The sequence below is a fragment of the Chelon labrosus genome (assembly GCF_963514085.1).
Source record: "Chelon labrosus genome assembly, chromosome: 14".
In the NCBI taxonomy this organism is placed as follows: Eukaryota; Metazoa; Chordata; class Actinopteri; order Mugiliformes; family Mugilidae; genus Chelon; species Chelon labrosus.
The window spans coordinates 17431619-17452901 of NC_140347.1; the positions used below are offsets into that span (position 1 = coordinate 17431619).

Consider the following 21283-nt stretch of genomic DNA (forward strand, 5'->3'; position numbering starts at 1 on the left):
ACTAACAACATTGTGTTTCCAGACACCACAGGACACCCTCAGAAGGACCATGTCCATTCGCTGATGACTGTTCAGGAGGCACAAGGGAGACCTACACAATATTAGGAAGGTGGTCATAATGTTACGCCTGATTGGTGTATTGTCATTTTTTGGGCATGCGTGATACAGTTTCTTAAGCTTTGACTAATCTGATTTCCTGTACCATACGTAGGCTACAGGTTTCTGATGAGACTTACTGAAACTTGAATTGAACAACAAATTTATGAATATGAATAGATTCATATCAACAGTCTCAGTAATCCGTTCAGAGCTTTTACTTTGAAGGCTAAATTGGAGTATTTCCGGTATTTTGTGCGTCGCTTACTGATCGATATTAGAAACAATGCAAACAGTTTCTCCTCAATACCTCTATCGACGTTAGACTAAAATCATCCGTAAGAAACATCACAATTGTTGTGTTACTATAATACGAATTTTAAACATTTTTACAAAACCCAGAGCATCGTTTTTGAACGTTTCCTCACTACAATGAATGAAACGCAGTGGGAGAAGTTTGTTCCCTTGGAGACGCCGTAGCGAGGCGTTCGCGCAACTTCCGCCCACTCCAACCTCAGCCGGAAGCGAGCGGAGTCCAGAGAAAGTGAGCGAACTACCAAAACAAACTAACACCGCCAACATCTTTCCTTTCACTCCCAGTATCCCTGCAGCTACAGGGGCGCCCCGTCACCATAGCCATGGATGGTATGTCGACGCCGCTGCGGTGCATCGGTGAGCACCACTCCGCGGAAATGTTCACGGATGACGGGGTGAAGACGGTGACTTCAGTGGAGCAGGTGAGCGAAGACACAGATTTGCTCTAGGTAGCTAATGCTAACATGATGCTCTGACTGGAGGCGCGTCTTCAAAAGTGTGACAGACATTCAGCTGTCACTTAGTACATTTTATTCAGCCACTGTTGGCCCATTAATTAGAAAAAAAAACTTAAAAACTGTTTCTTGTCAGCTCTGTTTTGTTGTCAAGTGTGAGGTCGCAAGCTTTAGCTTTAAGATAACTAGCACTGCACGTTAAGTAGATTAAGTTTGAATAATTTTAAGCTAGCTAGTTAGCCATTTAACTAAAGTAGCTAAGCCTGGGTAATGACAGGTCGTTAACAAAGCTCCAATACAAACTGCAATATTTATATTTTATGGACTTCACTTACCATTAATTCGTAGTTCAGTTTAATCAGGCCCGTAGTTATTAACTCAGAGACATCCGAGAGAGGACGAGTAACCGTTTTTCCCCCAAATTTTGAATGTGTTGCATTCACTTAATGTTGGGAAATATACATTTTGTTTATGCGTGTTGATGCATTCTGCTAAAAATAGTGCTGACCCCCAATACTTTGTATTTGTATTTCCCAAAGTAACACTTTATTGTACACCCCCGCCCCCAGGGGGTAATGTATGTTGTAGATATTTTCTAATTGAAGGACACGTGAACGCCTCTTCCTACAGGTGTTAAAATTCACAATTTAAGCTTTGTGCCGTGAACGCAGCAAATCATAACAGCTTTCCCTACTAGTCTAAATGAGTTGTCCAAACAAGAGCCTGACTGATAAAGTAATATAATACTAATACATAATAAATAATAATAGTTTAAAAGTATTGGTCAGTAATAGCTTATTGTAAATATATTGTTTTGGAATTTACATTTTTCATTTAATAGGGACAGTCTATGCTAAGCAACACTTTTTAAAATGTAAGTTGTTGTGATGGGGTTAGCTCAACAGCTAATCTACACATGTCATCTTGTGAAAGTTAACAAAAGCTTAAAATTGCAACAAATAATTGCGTGTTGTTTTACAACCTGCACAGTTATTATTGATGGAAATGAATGCAAACAAGAATCGGCAACGGTGCAATGTGCGCGTGATAAACAAACCGGTCCTCCGCTCTGCATTCTGCTAAGGCTGATGAATCACTAATTAAAGGTGGATTTTGTTTATCCCTGAGCTCAGAATGACCTTCATGACGACTGTTCCTTGCTCTCCTCTCTTCTTTTTTTTTTTCACCAGACGAAAGTGGAGCACAGCATTGAAGAAATCATTTCTGTTTACAAGCACAGCTTACCACAGTAAGTCTCCACGGTGTCAGTGTGTCTGGTTAAATACCATTCCTCTCGATCTTTACACCCAGTGTTTCTCTTAGTGTAATTAAACTTATTACATAATGAAACTGAAAAGTGAGACTTTATTTTTTGCTATAATTAGTGATCTGTTCCGTTTGGTTATGATGATATTATTCACAGTTTAACAGCGTTTTAACGACATCCAACATGGAAACACTCCTTTCATGCATATATTTCATCCATACAGACGAGATTATTACCACCCTGTCATTTGAAACTGTACAGAAATAGCCGTAAACATGGAATAAATAACATGATTGTTATTCTTTGTACCGTACAGGTTAAAAACACGTCACCTTCTACCCTTTGAGATAAGAATACAGTTTTAGTGCAGCATTCAAAACCTGCAAAAGACAGTAAATGATCAATGAGCTGTGTCCCTCTAATGACGCACGATATTTCCACAAATGCAGCGCAGTTTTTATTCAAACCATCCATGTTCATTACAGGGCAATTGCGGCTGTATTCAAAGAAGCACAGTTATTGAAAACGGTTGTGAACGCCCCCTGATGACGAAGTCTTTGAGAGAGACTAACACAAAACAAGATATGACTCATGCTCATCAGAACGACTCTGCATTGTGTTTATTTTTGGTTCTCCGGCGGCACATCAGACAAGTGCGAGTAATTGAAAACTGTTGTGTTGTGAGCGCGCTGTCGGTTGTAAAGGCCTTCGTTGCCCGTTCAAGTTGTGCCTGTTCAGAGCAAGGCCATTGCGGTTTTATTTGAGGAAATGCAGTAATTACGAGCTGTTGGCGAGGGTGAGGACACGCACTCGTACCTGACGATCGCACATTCAAACAACTTCAAAGTTGACACACCTGCCACGCGTGGCGGGGGATTGGACGAACGGTTGTTGCACAACGCAGAGAACAGACAAATGCAGAGATTGCGTTTTTTTTTTTATTAGTGACCTTTGGAGGGATGAGTTGCATTGTGGGTAATATGGACACCTGGATTTGAACAGGATAGACAAAGCAAGGTGGAACTACCTTGTATATTTGAAAAAGATGGAAAATAAAGCAGCTCCACTTTTGATTCAGACATGAGATTGCAGTAATTACGTCAAATCAGGACACTAAAATGTCCCGACCTCCTTTCAGTATATTTTAAAAGCATTCATAGCACATACAACTGAGTCTAGAACAGCTAGCCCACGGTGACAAATAGGTCAGATGTTGGGTCGCCATAGCAATGACAATCATCCATTCAGAGCTCTCTGAATGCATTAACAGCCATTATGAGGCATTTCCAAGAACTCTGCTCACTGGCCTCGGCTGTTTTTGATCACAAACACCTGCTGTTGGCTAATCGAGGCGGCTGCAGAGTGATGTGTGATGGCTGTTATCTAAACGCTGATCAGCCCACGTTCTTTGCCATCAGCTGTCGTCGCTCCTCGAAGGGGTGACTCATCTCATTTCTATGACAACTGCTGGACGTGGACGCCGCTGCCGCTGCAGCCGTCAGGGAGGTGCATTTGGTGCTATAAGAAGAATTAATGGTATTAAGCAGGAGAGGACATGCGTTTAGTTGCGATTATCTGTTTTCACGGATGGAGCCTATCCCAGCTGTCATCGGGCGAGAGGCGGTACACCCTGGACAGGTTGCCAGTCTATCGCAGGGCTAACACAGAGAGACAGACAACCATTCACACTATTCACACTCACACCAATTAACCTAATAAGCATGTCTTTGGACAGTGAACCCACACAGACACAGGGAGAACATGCAAACTCCACACAGTCGAACCCAGAACCTTCTTGCTGTGAGGCATCCGTACTAACCACCACACCACTGTGCCGCCCCCAAAATAGTTATTTTCACATTAAATCTATTCATATTCAGCTGTCCATTTACATTTACTGAAACATTTTGTCGACCTTCAATAGCCTGAAGTCACAAATATCATTTTAGCAGAGGAAATCTTTTAATAGATTATAATTTTTTGCTAAATGCACCTGCCAAGTTGCTCTGTGGGTAATCTAGACAACCTGATTTAAGAAGGCGTTAAATAAATCATCGAATAAAAATCACAAAAATGTCCATTCTGGGGTTGAAAATGTGACTGCGCAGCGAGGAAAGCTTTCAGAATCAGGCACACCAGATGTTTTGTTTTCGACTGTTGGAAGAAAAAAATCTTCTCTGGTTCTTTGAACTCACAAAACTACAGCGAACAATACTGAGAACACAACCTCTCTGTCCTAAATGGTAGCTACAGCCTTGTATAATGCACACAAAAGTAAAAAAAAAATGAACTAAACGTTAATTGCAAAACAAATGTTGCATGTATTAATTGGTAGAGCTGACATAGCTCATTACTAGAAGTAGAAACTATAAGATATCAGGTTCATGTTCATTTCCTGTTCAACGTTTTCAATTTTGCACCCTCATCCGAAGCCTGGAAGCTGCGCTGAACCCTCACCCGACGCGGTGGGCGGACCGGCTTTTGAGCCGAGCACCGATCCTCCGATTGTTGTGTTGTGATGCTGCAGCGAGACCTCAGATAGTGATCTGTGACTCACCCTGTGTAGGTGCAATTACAATGGGATGTAGAGAACATTGTGTGGAAAGGGCAGGCAGCAAAATGGGGCAGGGAGGGAAGGAGCGTCAGTTGTGTTTGACTCACTGACACACATATGTTGTTGTACGCTTGTGTGTGTGCATGTGCAGGGAGCTACAGATGCACATGAGAGCTGCTTCCTGTGCTGCATGCATGCACACTAATATTAAAAAGCTGAAGAGAACGGCTTGTGACTAACACCGTTTCATATATTCATGCATACGGTGTATTTACATATGTATGAGGATTCTGGCTGGCAAGCATTTCTTGCACGTGTGCCACATTATTGCATAATTCTTGCATCTTTTCTTTTGTTGTAATAATGCTTAATTTCCCCCATGCTCTGACACATTTGTGCGTTTTCTCATTTTAAACTAAGGCTAATTTCTCCTATAGGGACAAGTAAACAACATGGACCACTGCCACCTTTTAAAATGAACAAAACTCCCCAAAATATCCTCAAACATCTGTGTTCAAACATATTTGTTTTTTCTACCTCTTTTAACAAGAAGTAAGTTGATGTTTGGAATCAGTTCTAAGTGATGCTTTTTGTTCACCTGTATTTGGTTTCTGTTGTTGTCTTTTGTCGTTACAGGCCATCATTTATCTCCTGCTAATAAAAACTGAATGAAAAATAAGAAAGTACATGCAAAGGAGCCACTAATTATGCTACCGAGGCTCTGAAATAACACAAATTCTCTAAAAAAATATATATAATTTTATTAAGTTGTTTCTCTCAGATTCTGTGCATACAGTATGATATTTAAAACAGGTGAACCTTTTCTTGAATGTCTACATTTTCTGTTTGTACTTCATCCCCCTGTTCTCTTTGTTTGTTTGTTCTTCAGGCCAACGTTGTTCAGGGAGCAACACTACCAGTATCTCAAAAAGGGTTTACGTCACTTATCAGATGCTTATGAGGTACAGTACACTTCCATAAATATCATCAAGATCAGAGGAAACACCAGTATGTGTATAGGATACATTTAGTTCCTTAAAAAAACCTGATGATACAGACTCTAAATGAAAGTGTTTTCCCTGCAAGCCACGTTTCTGGTCACGTTCATGTTAGTTTTAACCACTGACTGTATATAAAGATGGAGGAAGCCTCCCTGATGATCGTATTCTTGAAGAGAGGTTTTGAAGCTGAACTGAAGGTGTGGTGGCTCCGTCAGTCGCCATCTTGGCAGCGTCTGACTCCGCCTACTGCAAAAGTGGGCAAAGAGGTGGAGCTGAGGCAGGCGGCTAGCGACCTGCAAGGGTACCCACTTGCCAGTCACAGCAGCCACGCCCTTAATTATGCATAACTTTAAGCCTTAATACAATTTAACAGTTATAATCAATTGAGAAAGACCAAAACTGTTTTTTCCAGGTGTTCCAGGTTCTAAACATGTTTTTTTTTTGGGGTCACTTTTGGAGTCGGTGCCCCGAAGTGGTCATTTAACGAACTGTAGTTTTGGACACTAGAGTGATAGCTTAGTTTTTGTATTAACCAGTGCTGACCTGTGGGATAGCAGCAGTCTCTACCACTGTATGCAAGTCTCTGATTGACTCTTTCTGCTTTAAATAGACGTATTGCAATAATATTCTTTTTATTTTCTGCAGGAAAGGGAGAAAACAAAGTATCGTAGCTTTGCAGCTCAGTGACATACTTGTCTTTATTATTTCAGTTGTGTTACCTGTTGCAAAGACGTTGGTGTTTTATTTAGTAAGAGCTGCACTAAAGACATAATGTAACTGCATTATTTTCATCATAAATGCTAAATATGATCAAAAATAAGTGTAATTTTCCGCCTCTGCCTCTCCTCTACTTGTCTTCCCTTGTCTCCGTCCATGAACGGCCGATCTCACTCTTCTGTTCACAGCTATAATTGGTCATCTTGCGCCCGTTTAATCATGTGACGTGTGTGTGTGTTTCTGTCTGCCTCCGTGCTTGCAGTGTCTGGACGCTAGCAGACCGTGGCTTTGCTTCTGGATTCTTCACAGCCTGGAGTTACTAGAGGAGCCCATTCCTGCTGCTGTCGCCTCAGAGTGAGTCACGCACACAGACTCTCGCTCCACAACTAGACGGCTATTGAAGGGCAGAAATGAAGCCAGATAAATCCTGTGCACTGCCAACAACTTTTTTTTTTTTTATTATTATTTATTCCTGTTGCATAGTTCCACTACAGCACAGCATAAATATGATGCTGCAGCGCAAAAACAGTAATAGAAATCAGTGTGCGACCCTTCGAGTACAATTAACTTATTTTATTTATTGATGAATCTGCCACAAACATGTCACAAAGTACTTGTGATACTAAGACTTTAAATAAAACACTAAAATAGATCAGTGGAAACTAAACCAGAATAAACGTTTCTTCCTTCCATAAATAGATCTGATCACTTACAGACTCTCCTCCTTTTTCTTTGTGTTTAATTTAATGGAAGGAGAACAATACTCTACATCAACCAACGGTGGCATTTAATAGCATAACATATACACCGATCAGGCATAACATTATGACCACCTTCCTATTATTGTGTAGGTCTCCCTTGTGCCTCCAAAACAGTTGTGACTCATCAGAGAATGGACATGGGTCTTCTGAGGGTGTCCTGTAGTGTCTGGCAACAGGATGTTGTTAGTGGGGGGCCTTTGGGTCCTATGGGTTGAGGAGAGGGGCCTCTGTGGATCATCCCACAGGTACTTGATCAGTTTGGGATCTAGTGAATTTGGATGCCAGGTCAACACCTTCTGCTGTTTTTCATGTTTTTGCATCCTGCTGGGGATGGCTGCTGCCATCAAGGAGTGTCATTACTATGGGGTGGGGGTGCCTGGTCTGGTCTGGTAACATCCACATGAATGAATCCCGGGTCCAAAAGTTTCCCAGCAGAACATTGAATGGTCACAAGATGGCCGATGCTATTTACTTCTCTTGTCAGTGGTTTTAATGTTGTGGCTGATCGGCGTATAATGTTAGATATGTTATATAAAACATTACATTTATTTCAGTTGGACTTCATTGAGAGTATTGAGCGGTATAACTGTGTGTATATTTTTTTTTCTCCAAGCAGTGTTCCTGTTAATACCACTAATTGTCATTTGATTAAATTACTGCCGGTCGAAAGTAACTCTCTGCAAATCACGTAGCGGGCGGCGCCGCCAGGCTGCCAACCCACGCTCATTATTGCCGTGAGGCGTGCCAGCACACCGGCTGGCACTGCTCAGAGCCAACGTGACGCCCTCGTGCTCACGCGCGCACAAACACACTCCTGTTCAAGGATTTATAACAATGCAACCTACAACAGATTGCCTTCTCCGTCCCATGAAGCACACTCTGTTCTCAGGTCAGTGTTGGCAACCGGACCGGTTGGCCAGAGCCACTGTAGGCTTCCCTTCCAACTCACTTGGCTCCAGGCATCCTTAAAGTTATGTGATGAGGATGAAGAGGACATTTGTGCGAGAGGCAGCCTGGTGCACGGAGGCTGGGAGGAAAGGAAACTGTGGTTGAGATGGTCTGTGCCACGTCAGATTAAGTGAAATGAGCTGATGGTATTGTTGCCTGTCGAGCGTCTGCAAGCCTGAGATGCATAATTAGAGCTTTGATGATTCTGGAGACTTTAACTGGTCATTATGTGGTTTTTAAATGAGGTGTTTTGAGTCACCCGGCTTTAGTCTGACAAATTCACACCAGAATTCATGTCCTGAACATCCTCTGCTAGAAACTGAGCAGCATTAGAAGTTAGAAGATGCCAAAATATTAAACCTGGCAATAAGCAGAAGCTGTCTTTGCACGCAAACTAGTACATTTTTCAATGTTCTGCTCTTTTAACTGTGCATCAAAAGTCACAAAATCCCTAACAAACAACCGCCCGTGCAGATTACCATACTACACACTCGATGTATATTCAGATATGCTAAACGTGACATTTCTGAATGAATTCCTAACCTCTCCATCTCTCCTCTCCAGTGTTTGTCAGTTTCTGGCGCGCTGTCAAAGCCCGACGGGAGGGTTCGCCGGCGGACCGGGGCAACACGCCCACCTCGCACCCACCTACGCTGCCGTCAACGCTCTCTGCATCATTGGCACCGACGAGGCCTACAATGTTATAGACAGGTACACTGACTATCATGCAGCCACTGTCACATACTTCAGTTGTTTATTTTGTTATTGTGCTCTTTTTTTAATAATTAGTCAGTTCAGACTGAGATCATCTAGAAAATTGCCTTCTTTGCCTTAATTCACTTCAATTGATCTTATCAAAATACTGATATTTATGAGATTTCTGGCTAATTATAGAAATCCAAGATCCCAGCAATAGCTTAGATTTGTATAGCTCATTGGGTTTTCACTATTGTAGATTAGTTCTGGGCTGATTTATCACCTGATTCCTCCTATTCTAGTACAGTCAACAATCTGGGAGTTTGCTTGATACTAAGGTCCCAGATTATCTGCTATTGTGCGTCTGTAGATCTGCTTTAAAACACCCAAATTTATAATTCTCGTCCTGACAGATACCGAAAAAATGTGTCGTATTCAGGATATAAAATCTGGATCATTCTTTTCTTTCACAATAACCAACAACAGAAACAAGTCTGCAAGGTGACTGAGCAGCTGATGGCGTTGCCAAGCAACTGGAAACACTTTAGCCCTATCAGCTAATGCTAGCTGAATCTCACCTATAGTACCTTGTTCTCTCTGTTTCCTCAACTATTTTCTTATCCGCTCTCAGTCAGCCTCCTGCTTTAGACTTACGCTGCATTCCAGAAAACTGGGATGTTGGATTCATCCCACTTGGGAGTGTGCTACGTGCAACCTCAGAGCGTTCCAGGAGAACGAAGTTGAACATAAACAACAAGCATGGCGGACCGCGATAAGATAATATTTGTTTTGTTTCTGAAGTTACTGACAGTGATCGAAATTGAGATCTCCCAAAGTTTTTCCAGCAGCAGTAGATAATATGCTTCCCTCCGGTAGACGCTCAACGAAACTCCTCTCTTTTTGTCTGACTCATTTTTGAAGGCTGCACATCATCTAAAAACTTTATGCAGAGACATTATAGCGTAGTAAATCGTAAATTATGTTTTAACATCCATCTCCATGGACGTCAGGCTGCTGCGTCTCAGTGAAGTCGGGGTAGATCGGTTTGACCTGACTTCACTAGTAGGACCTCTCGCGGCATTCCAGAGCACTTTTCCTAGTACGAGGTCTGGAATTTCGGGCCTCCCAGTTTTCTGGAACGCAGCATTAGACTTAGATTCAGATAAACTTTGTTGATCCACAAGGGAAATTGCTTGGTCACAGTGACTTAGTTGCACATAACAAACACTCTTAAGAACCGCAAGTAAACAGAAAGATAAAATAAAATAAAATATAAGTAAAATCTGAGTCTCCAACTCACTGCCAATAGCGTGACCAGCCTTGCGGATCAGTCTGTCGATCCTACCGATGTCATTTTTGCTGGTGCTGCTCCCCCAACAAACCACAGCTAAGTACAGGGCGCTCCATACCCTATACTCCACCTCCATCTCTATCTCTGTCCATCTCTAATACTCCCTACCAGTGCAGAGTCATCAGAGAACTTCTGCAGGTGGCAGGACCCAGAGGTGTAAAGAGTGAACAGAAAGGGAGACAGGACAGTCCCCTGTGGTGCCCCCACATTACTGACAACATTATCGGACAGAGAGACCCCGCAGCCGCACAACTGGTTGCTCTGCATGACATGAGGTTGTGTATTCATTGCTCCCTAGCACAGTCTAGTCTAAGACCAGGTTTAAAGGACCCGTGTGCAGGACTAGTGACATCTTGTGGTGTTTTTTCTTCATTCAACTTCTAAATCATTTTTCCCATGGTGACATTTCTTATGCCTGCTGTCGAGTCGTGATTCCCGTTTCATTCATTTCATTTCAGACGGCAGGTGTCGACTTTGCTTTAGGATTTCTAACGAACCTCTCTTTCTCTCTCTCTCTCTCTCTCTCTCTCTCTCTCTCTCTCTCTCTCTCCCCCCTGTGCCAACCCTCTCCAGGGAGAAGCTGTTAGATTTCCTATGGTCAGTGAAGCAACCAGATGGCTCGTTTGTGATGCACGTTGGAGGGGAGGTGGACGTCAGGTGAGAGCACGGAAGATGAAGCTGCATCCTACACTCTCTTTCTTTTTTGTTTCTTCACTTTCACACAGCTCAGTCGCATTTATTACCACAGTCTGTGTCCTCATTGTTGTTATTGTGCGTTGTTTTGTGGCGGCAACTATTAAGTGTTCTCACCAGACAAGTAGGACAGCTCTTGTTTAATCCCTTTTCTTTGTATTTGTTGTGCTCTTTTGTTCCCTGATAGAAAGGGAGAGAATAACCCACGTCTGAGTTTGATTTCAGTTTCTTTGAGTTTTCTTCTCTTTGAATTCTATATGAGGCTTTTATTATTAGTTTTTCTTTTTCAGCAGCTTTGAGGTTTTCAGTTTAAAATAAGGTCCCAGGGGAGCCTGATATCTGTCGACAAGCCAATTAGTGTTGAGCTGTCATTATGTCATTATGTATTATTTAAGCTCTGTTCCTCTCGGACGCTTTTCGCTTATCAGTTACTGTCACTGGAAAATCACGTTATTATAGAAAAAGCGGCTTTGTAATCATTTCTGAGCCCTATTTTATTAGGGGAGGAAAGAGGACACATCTGTCTGGACCAAGAAGCTGCACTTAAACGCATCCCAGAGACTAAAGCCAAAAAAAAACCCGGCTGGTTCATACAGTATGTTGGAGGAAATGTCTCTTCTCACCAGCAGGGGGCAGTAGTCTGTGTTCAGAGGTTCAAACTGTAGTACAGGCCTGGCCTCTGCTGAATTACGATGATCAGTTGATCTACAGTTCATTTATTCTAGACGATCATGTTGCTGTTGTTCAGATTAGCTGAAGAGCCTCTTTGTACGTCCTTTGAACATTTCTTCCTCGTTCACCGGTTTTCTAAGCAGCGCTTCTGTTGCAGATTCAAGCGATTCTTCTCGTTTCACTTGAAAACATTAAAGATGGGAAATACGCAAAAAAAAAAAGGCGGGAAAGGGGGGGTTACCTAGGCAACCGGAGCCTAGAGCATCCACTAGCCGACCACCAATCGTTGCGGCGCGAGCAAAAAAAGCGCTCTGCATGAGGATCTAAGAAGAAGAAGACCAGAATGCATTAATAACGTGTTCTTGAATCACCACGAACAAGGTCACTGTGATTTATTCACTTAGACACCGTTCTGCTTTCAGTATTCACCGAAATGTGTACGCATCCGCAGCTGAAAATAGTCCCCCCAAAAAACTTCTGTTTGACTAATGTTGGCTAAAAAAACAAATAAATAAATGAATAAACCACTGAGCCCAGCTGTTCCGGGCAGTCGGTTTGAGAAATTAAATGATTAATTTGTGACCTGTTTATATTTTCAGTGTAAAGAAAATTGGGGCCTCCAAGTCTAATTCTGTTTCTGATCACACACACCATCATATGCTATCTAACCCCCTGGAAACTCAGGAAATCAAAGCCATAACAGCCAGGATGCCGTATAGAAGCATGTGGATGTTTGTGTTTGGTCTGCTGACGGTCTTAAAATACTACAGAGATAATGCTTTAAATGAAAGCTGTGCAGGCTTCCTGCTCGCATGTCTTTTCAGTTGATCTCTATCAGCTATGTTATGTTATGTTTGTTTGTCCATGTACAGGAGCGCGTACTGTGCAGCTTCCGTGGCGTCGCTCACAAACATCCTCACTCCTAAACTATTTGAGGACACGACCAGCTGGATCCTTAAGTACGACGAAAAAAAAAAAGTTCTGTTAAGCAAATCATTCAAGACTTTTTTTCCCCCTTCTATATATATCTATGGCTGTGTTTTTATTTCCCCCCTCTGTCTGTAGGTGTCAAAACTGGGAGGGCGGTCTCAGCGGAGTGCCGGGTTTGGAGGCGCACGGCGGTTACACTTTCTGTGGCACGGCTGCTCTCGTCATCCTGGGCAAAGAACATATGCTGGATCTCAAAGCCTTGCTGGTGAGCAGTTATATTTTGCATTGGGCTGCTCACTGCAGAAATGCAAAGATGCGATAGAGTTAAATGAGATTTCACATATAAAACACCTGGTAGCTCTTGGCTGGACGCCCATTCAGACCCATGTCTCCTCTACTACAGATGAGTTACCTGCGATTCAACCTTATGTGTCGCCGGCGGCACGTTTGCACAAGCATACCTTGCATTCCTGTAATTACGCTATGGTTGACGCTACTGGAAAAATTCCAAAGGTTTCTGAAAGCTGAGACGTTTACAGCCATATAGTGTCATTACGGTAATTTCGCTTGCACCTCTCCTCTTATAACATGCAGTGAAGTAAAAAGTTCAATGTATTGTGGAGGAAATGAGCAAAAGCACCTACTCACAGAACTTTTTCTGACCTTTTTATAGTTAAAAGGTCCAGAATGACATTTTGAGGCTTATGTGTAAAAGGGTTAAGGACGTCAGCTCAAGGAAAATGGATAAATCTGTCACACACAGATACCATTTAGTTAGCATGTTCAAGCTTTTACGATTAAGGAAGTGTCATCACTATCTTATACTAAGCCTTCAAATCCTGTGTAGTTTAAACTACATTTGCGTGGGAAAAACCTGTTCTCTACCTGCCAGCAGCCTTGTTAAACGTCCTCCTCCTTCTTTAAACAACCTCTGTGGTAATTTTCAATCGTCCAAAGCCAGAGGTCAACAGAGCACGCCCTGTAAGGCGTCCTGTGTCACTGGAGACAGGCAGCATATGGCTGCAGCTCCAGGGAGATGGTCTGTGGTGGTCCAGCAGAGGTTGTAAGATGACACCAGGTTGGGGGATATATGAGTGGCAGCGGGACTCACCTGCTGTATGTCCTCTTTACAGGTAATGTAAGAGTGTCCTGGGTCCAGACTGTTCAATAGTGTTGAGAATTAAAAAAATAACTAACGAGTTTTGCAACCTCACCATTCCCAACCAAAATATATGCCATGATTTTGATCTGATTTGTGGTCATTCATTCATTCATTCATTCATTCATTCATTCTTCTAAACTTTATTTAAATCCCTAGAGAACAAATGAAAATGGTCTAACATATTTTTTTCAAGAGCCTGAGTTTCCAGTTACATAAATATTTGCTGACAGCCATCTTGTTTCCTGCAGGATGAGAGTGTGAACCAAAATGACTTTCATGAAGTCTCTCTGTCAAGTGATTTAGGATTTAAGTCCCATTCGTCATCTTCCAACACCGTTTATGTTTAATGTATTCTCTCAGAGTTGTGTAGCCTTGTTTCATTTTTATGGGGGACTATTAATAATCTGTCTTTCTGAGAATTTGTACGGCAAGTACGAATCTGCACAAAAACAATATCCACGCACAGAAAATAAAATGTATAGTAACCGTAAGTAGGAAGATGCAAATTTTCCAACTGACATTAATATTAATATTAGCCTGTGTATGAATGGCAGCTTCTTCGAGGGTCATGTTATTAGCTGTCAGGTAAAGAGGAAGTTAAGTAACGTAATTTTCAAAGTGTAGTTTGCCCAATGGATGATTTGTTTGTTTGTTTGTTTTTTTCTAATCAAATAAAAATTCAACGGCAGCACACGTGAATTTATGATGGTGTAAAATCCCTTTTCAGATTTCCCTGCGACTTCACGAGGAAGCAGCTTTTTGAATTTTAGAATATTTGCATAATACTAAGAACCGAGCGAAACTTTGCACGCGTGCAATATCTTGGCAGTCTTTGAAAAATATTTTTTGTATAGATTTATGTCAGATTTTATGTTTCTGTGTGACGATCCTTCTCAAAATAGCGTACGGAGTCACAGTAGTGCCATAAAAGAATAAATAATAAAGCTCTAGAAGAGTTTTCATATTGGCTAAAACGAGGTTTATGTGTGTAGGAATTGACCACAGGTAGGACCCCCCCAAAAGTAGTTGATTGATAGTTTGACCCTTACATGAATTTATTTAAAAAAAATAAAAATAAAGTCCAGATTTACAAAATATTCAAAAAAAATTATTTTTTATGTATTTCTACATCAGTTTACGTATTTAGAATATATTTATTAATTCTTTTATTTATATTTATTTTTATGTTTTCACATTTATTTTTATATACTTTTACAGATTATTTTTTTTATTTTTTTGGCACCTTTATGACTCCATACATTAAAGGTTTAAAGGAGCATGTCCCTCTACAGCTCAGGTACAGCGGCCCGTCACCTCCTCACCGTTTTCTTTCTTTATTTAAACACTGAGTTCACTTTTTTTTTTTATTAAATGAATCCTTGAAGCCACATTAATAAGCTAAACATCCCAACTCTTTCTTCTTAAGGTGGACGAGACGCTCCAGCTGGTTTGAAAAAGCCAATATTTCACAATAACTCAAACCAAGCTGTGCAGAGCAATTAGCAGTTTCCATGATGACGATATTTCAAATTCCTCCCGATTTTAAAAATATCATTAAGGCATCGCTGTCCTTCATCCTGTCTGCTCTGCCTCTGGCTCCTGTGTGACTCTGTGGGGATTCAGCTCCGTCGCCGGTGGCGTTCATGGGACATGTGATTATTCATGGAGTGACTAAGAGATCGGAGTTAAAATACTCTCGGCGTTTCAGAGGGACCCTTCCTCCAGCAAAGCCCGCTGCTGTGTTTTTATTATCACGTTAAAAATGTGTGTTTGTCGCCTCTCCTCCTCAGCGGTGGGTGGTCAGCAGGCAGATGCGATTCGAGGGAGGCTTCCAGGGCCGCTGCAACAAACTGGTGGACGGCTGCTACTCGTTCTGGCAAGCTGGAATCTTGCCTCTACTCCACAGAGCCTTATTCAAAGAAGGTACCGCTTCATGTTTAGACATAACACTCTGACATTATACAAGACTAAAAAAGGGTTATATATATATCAAGTTCTCAGAGCTGCTCTGGAAGGAGACGTGTCTGATCTCCAGCATGTTTTTAGAAAGGAAATTAAAACTTGATTATCAGAGCTGGAAAAAGTACTCAGATTAATTATCTAAGGAAAAGTAGCAGTAAAAAAAATGAAAAGGGTAAAAGTCATTAATTAATTGTAAGCCTTACTTAAGTAAAAGTGTGTGATTATTATCAGAAATACTAATTTAAAGTATATAACACAGCAAAATAATCTTGTTTCTGTGTTTTAATTGTTTATGTTCTATACATTTATTACTAGTTTACTCATTCTACACAGTCGCAGTTGTTTTTTTTACTTATTTATTATTTATTTATGTTTTATCTCTATCTCATGATATAATCTCAAAATGAATGCTGAAATTTATTATTATTATTATTATTATTATTCATTTTTCGTACGCCTTTGTGCGTCTAGCACCAACCATTTCTTTGTCAGGATGTCTGTCCCAGAACAACTCTCTCATGGATCTTCTGAGTTTCGGGTTTTGTTGGTCAACCATCAACATTTTTATCTTTGACGTGTCGCACGCCAACGATGACAGAGTATGACTCAGATGTCTAAAAAGATCGAATGATGAAGTCATTGCGTTTCGTATCCAAAAGGTCAAATTCAAAGGTGTCATCTGCTGCCTTCAAGTTGAACTTTGTGGTCACGACACAGAAAGTGTGTACAGAAAGTCATGACAAGACCTGCTGCTGGGAAGAAAATATAAATGCGTCAGATATAATATAAAGCTGTGACATAATACTCGCATATTAACTCATTCATTTTCTGTAACCGCTGGGAGGATACACGGCGCAATTTGTGAGCTCTGAGCTTGACTCCACTTGAAGGCAGCAATCACGACGTCCTTCACAAACTACATATAGTTTAATATACGACTCTGGAAAGACACAGAACCTAACCCCCTCACCGCCGCTGACCTCTGTCTGTGCAGGAGAGTCCGAGCTGAGTCGGCAGCGGTGGATGTTTGAGCAGCAGGCCTTGCAGGAGTACATCCTCCTGTGCTGTCAGAACCCAGCAGGAGGCCTTTTGGATAAGCCTGGCAAGTCAGTACCACACCATCTGCTCTCACACGCACACACACACACACCACCACGCACAACGCACGGCAATCAGATGGGATTCATATGATTTTAAACGTCACTCTCACGTGTTTTTATTTCCAGATCCAGAGATTTTTACCACACGTGTTACTGCCTGAGCGGCCTCTCCGTGGCGCAGCACTTTGGAAACATGGACCTCCATCACGAGATGATCCTCGGCAAGGAGGAGAACAGACTGGTGAGGATGCAGCGGTGAAGGGAAGAGGAAGACCATTTAAAATAAGGAATAGATTTGTTGTAGTAGAGAGAGAAGAGACATTGGTAACAGCAAAGTACTTAAACTGAGCTGAAAGATCAGAGGACTGAGGCCTGGAGGAAATTCTGGGCATGATATTAGTTAGTCCTTAACCTTAATTCTGACCGCTTAGATCATTTATAGCACCTGTCTTGGTCTAAAGCTTCTAATCACATAAAAATGCATCACAAGTACAACAACAGTAACTGGTGGAGGTAGAGCAGAGCCCAGTGTTAATTAAACGATACACGAGTGAGTCTGGAGGAAGTGTGGTCGGGTGGCACCACTCTCGGACCGTACTGCGCAGACTCTGTCTCCAAACTCGCAAGATGGCGCCATATCCCTGGGAAATAGTGTCAGTTTGGCCAGTGCAGGGAAGTGGGGACACGTTGTCCATATTTATATACAGTCTATGTTCAGTACCCATAGACCTCCATGTTAAAATATCCAGCTTAGCAGCAAAAATAAACAGGTTTACAGACTGGTCCAAAACATAAAAACGCCTTGGTCTCATGACAACAGTACAAGGAATAGATTTATATTTAACTCGAGTCATTTAAATTACGTTAAAAGTTTAATTTATGCAGAATTAGTTGCTGATTGAGTGACAGGTGGGTTTTTATTTTTTGCCTCAGCTCCACTCAAACTCCACCGCTTTGCCCGTTTTTAAATTAGCTGGAAGTTAGGCAGAGTCAGAGACGCCACACTGAGCTTTGAATCTACTCTACTACAGAGGGTTCATTCATCTTTATTTATTACAGTCAGTAGTTCACACCAAGCTCCAGGTTGAGTTAATATATGAGCAGGCAGTGGTTGGTTCCTCTTTGGATTATTCATTTTACTTAATGTCAAACCTGACGGCAGGTCCTTTAAAAAAAAAAACTGAAGTCGCTGAGTCTCATTAACGGCTCATTTTGCCTTTAATGCATCCGCGTCCTTTTTAATTTCTCCTCCGTGCAGTGAATAATTTCACCAGTGTTTTTTTTTTTTGTTGTTACGATCCATCTTTGCAAACAGCATTTAGCTCCAAACACCTTTTAATTAAAGATTGCACGAGGCGGTTCTTCATTTGTTTAAAGTCGTGCCAGCCACGACACTGAATTTGCATAAACTGGAAAACGAGAAGAAGCGCTGACAGATGCTTGAAGACGGGTGGGGCCGAAAAAGACTAGTGGCATGTGGTTAGACTTCACAAAGAGAAGTGAGTGGCACCGGCAGTGGGTTCTGTTTTTTTATTTTCCTGTTTCCTGCTGTATTACTGTCACTTCACAGCTGGTTACAGTAAGTCTGCCCGACGTGCTGCTCAGCTCGGGGGTTAAAATAAATGCCGCTCCAACGCCGCGTCCAGTGCAGTGGAAAGACACTGAATCCTTTATAGCTGGGAGTCCTCAAGAAATCAATAGAGTCCCATCTGATAGTGGCAGCAGTTAACTGTGATATAAGTGTTAAACTGTAATTGTGAAACTAGAATTACACCCACACCAGATTAAGAACTGGGTCAGTGCAGCTAAAATAAAGCAGAGAACGTGCAAATAAAACAGCTTAAACACTAAAATACTGCATCACAACAAATAGTTTCATATGAATCCTCTCTTTGTTTCAGGCTCCGACTCATCCGGTTTACAACATCTGTCCGGAGAAGGTGGCTCGGGCCTTGGAGCACTTCCACCGGCTGCCCGTCCCCGACGACAGACCGTCAGGCGGCGCGTCCTCCGACGTCCAGTCCTAGCCGGCACCTCAGCGGGGGACGCCACTACGCTTTAACCAAGTCCAGGGACTCGGACCGGCAGACGGCACATCAGGTCCGACGTGGACGAGCCCAAGAGCACCTCAAGATGGTTGGACCCCTCAGTGGAGGAGGAGGAGGATGAGGAGGAGGAGGCAGCGGCTGCTAGAGTTTAAGCTGAATAAAGGTCAACGGTTTATGTGTTTATGTGTGGGCAGCAAGACGTGGGGGCTGAATTTTTTTTTTTGCTTGCATTTCTGCCTGTTGTTTTCATTCTCTGACATAAACGTGGAACTTTGTAAGGTTTCAGTATGACTCGAGATAATAAAACTTTATATAGCTCTTCTCAAAACGGTGTAATGTTTTGGAGTTGGTTTCAGATGAATCATTGGTGACTGGGTGGTACAGAGATATGGAAATAACAACCTGACTACACCAGGGTTTATTCTTGTAGGTATATTTCTTTATATGACATAACATTCAAAAACATTCCTATTTTTTAGACTTGGACTAATTGAGATAGTTCTACGTAGGTCTCCCTGGCCCGTCTCCTCCCTGCTGGCCGTGCCCCAGTAAACCCTTGAAGGTTTACGCCCAGGAGGCATCGTCACCAGATGAACGAACCACCTCAACCAGCTCCCGCACAATCTCAGCCATCCTACTTTATTATTTATAGGCCAACAAAACAGAGGATTCACTATATCTCCTCCAGATTTGCTCTTTTTTTTTTTTTAGGGAATAAACAGGGGAATAGTCAGAATGCCAAATTTATTAAAAAGGAAAAACCGAAATATATTCCCTCACGCTCAGGTGCCTCCCTGTCTCTTGATCATTGCCGAGATGTTGCCCCACCTGCGGCAAATTAAACCGATTGGATGCGACTTTGAAAGGCACACGCCTCCCTATAGAAGGGCCTCACAGGTGACGATGCATACCGGAGCTAAAGCCAAGCTGTGAGGTCAAAGGAATTGGTCGGAGAGCTCGGGAGACGGGATTGTTGCAAGGCACAGATCTGGGGAAGACTACAAAAAAAAACAAAATACTGCTACTGTACTACTGAAGTTTCCCAAGAGCAAAGAGCACAGCAGCCTCTATTATCCTCAGTCCTCAGAGATCCTCAATGAAAGACGTGTGGAACAACATGACAGTGACCTTAAGGCAAACAGCTAAGACAACACAGGAGAGTGGGATAGTGTGAATGTCCTGGAGTGGCCCAGCCAGAGGCCCCACTTAAACCCTATCCACAACCATTCACACTCACACCTACGGCCAATTTAGAATAATGAACCCAACGAGCATGTCTTTGGACTGGATGGTAGAGACGGAGATAGAGGGTTTGGATACTTTTAGGTATTTTTCTTTTTATACAACATTCAGAAACAAAGCAGGGCTAACACAGACTAGTCAACTCAGGAGAATTTTCAGAAATCACCGTATTCCAGTTTATTTCAAACCAGGAAACACAGTTAGCCAAAGACTGGTCCAGCCTAAAGACAAAACACCCAGGCAGAAACAGAGTAATGTGGTGTACGCTGGTCAGTGCAGTGAGGAGTGTACAGATTTATACATTTGGGGAAACCAAACAACCCATCCATAAACGCATGTATACCAACACAGGAGAGCCGGCTCATCAGGAAACGATTCAGCGGTCCACCTACACCTGGAGGACAAAGGACACTCCTTTGAAGATAACAACGTCCAAGTCTTAGCCAGAGAAGACCGATGGTTTGAAAGAGGAGTGAAGGAAGCCATCTATGTCAGACTGGAAAAACCTTCACTAAACAGAGGAGGTGGACTGAGATATAATCTGCCATCTATTTACAATACAGTTTTAACTTCTGTCCCCAAGAAGTTTCAACCTCATTCAGTCCTTGACACTGGAGCCTCTGACGGACAAGGGTTGTTAGAGCACTATTCATAGGGAAGAGGAGGGGGACAAAAACAGTCCCCCCTCAACAACAGGTAAGTACCCAATCGTTAATGGAAATTAGCTGCACCAGTTTCAGGAGGAGTTCCTATTTAAACCTTAAACTTCCCACCAGTCCCCTAGAACTGAAGAAGCTGAGTCCAGTTGCCTTTTTTGAACCTTTGTTGGACAGTCAAGACTTAGACTAATTGAGACGGAGTTATACCTCCATCTTCATCCACTTATCCAGCTCAGAGTAGCAACAGTCTACATATATGTGGTATTCCAGATATGTCTCTCCCTCCAAAGGTGTTTTTCCGTCCTGTCGAGATCTGACCTGACCCTGGACAGGACTAACACAAGAGAGAGACAGACAACACACTCACACCAGTTAACCTAACCAGCATGTCTTTGGACGGTGGGAGGAAGCCGGAGTACCCGGAGAGATATTGCACCACATTAATGTCTCCACACTCTTATTTCATCCGATTTAAGAAAACCCCAGAAATGATCACTTCCTCACATTTTATAAGCTGGTTGTTTGATATTAATGATTGATTTAAATAAATAAATGTTAGAAGTCTATATTCAAAGGGATCTTTTTTAAATAATGCAAAGTCATTTAATAAAACATGAACTATCCAAATATTTAATAGGACAGATTCAACACGTC

General features: G+C 42.1%; 1 protein-coding gene across 1 annotated transcript; it reads left to right on the forward strand.

Moving 5' to 3' along the window:
* The first annotated feature begins 608 nt into the window (after positions 1–608).
* On the forward strand, positions 609–20917 carry fntb (farnesyltransferase, CAAX box, subunit beta). Its single transcript, XM_084559938.1, has 12 exons — positions 609–833; positions 2057–2115; positions 5577–5649; positions 6668–6759; positions 8679–8825; positions 10735–10818; positions 12399–12485; positions 12592–12721; positions 15409–15541; positions 16575–16686; positions 16807–16921; positions 18582–20917. Exons 1-12 carry the CDS (start codon positions 735–737, stop codon positions 18705–18707), a joined length of 1257 nt encoding a protein of 418 aa, XP_084416064.1. The 5' UTR covers positions 609–734; the 3' UTR covers positions 18708–20917.
* The last annotated feature ends 366 nt before the right edge of the window (positions 20918–21283 follow it).

What these genes read in the sequence shown, in the direction of transcription:
- fntb (XM_084559938.1), top strand. Translation starts at nt 735, where the DNA reads ATGGATGGTATGTCGACGCCGCTGCGGTGCATCGGTGAGCACCACTCC. An exon ending in CGGTGACTTCAGTGGAGCAG is followed by an intron (nt 834 to 2,056) that starts GTGAGCGAAGAC and finishes TTTTTTCACCAG; the next exon opens with ACGAAAGTGGAGCACAGCAT. An exon ending in ACGACCAGCTGGATCCTTAA is followed by an intron (nt 12,486 to 12,591) that starts GTACGACGAAAA and finishes CTCTGTCTGTAG; the next exon opens with GTGTCAAAACTGGGAGGGCG.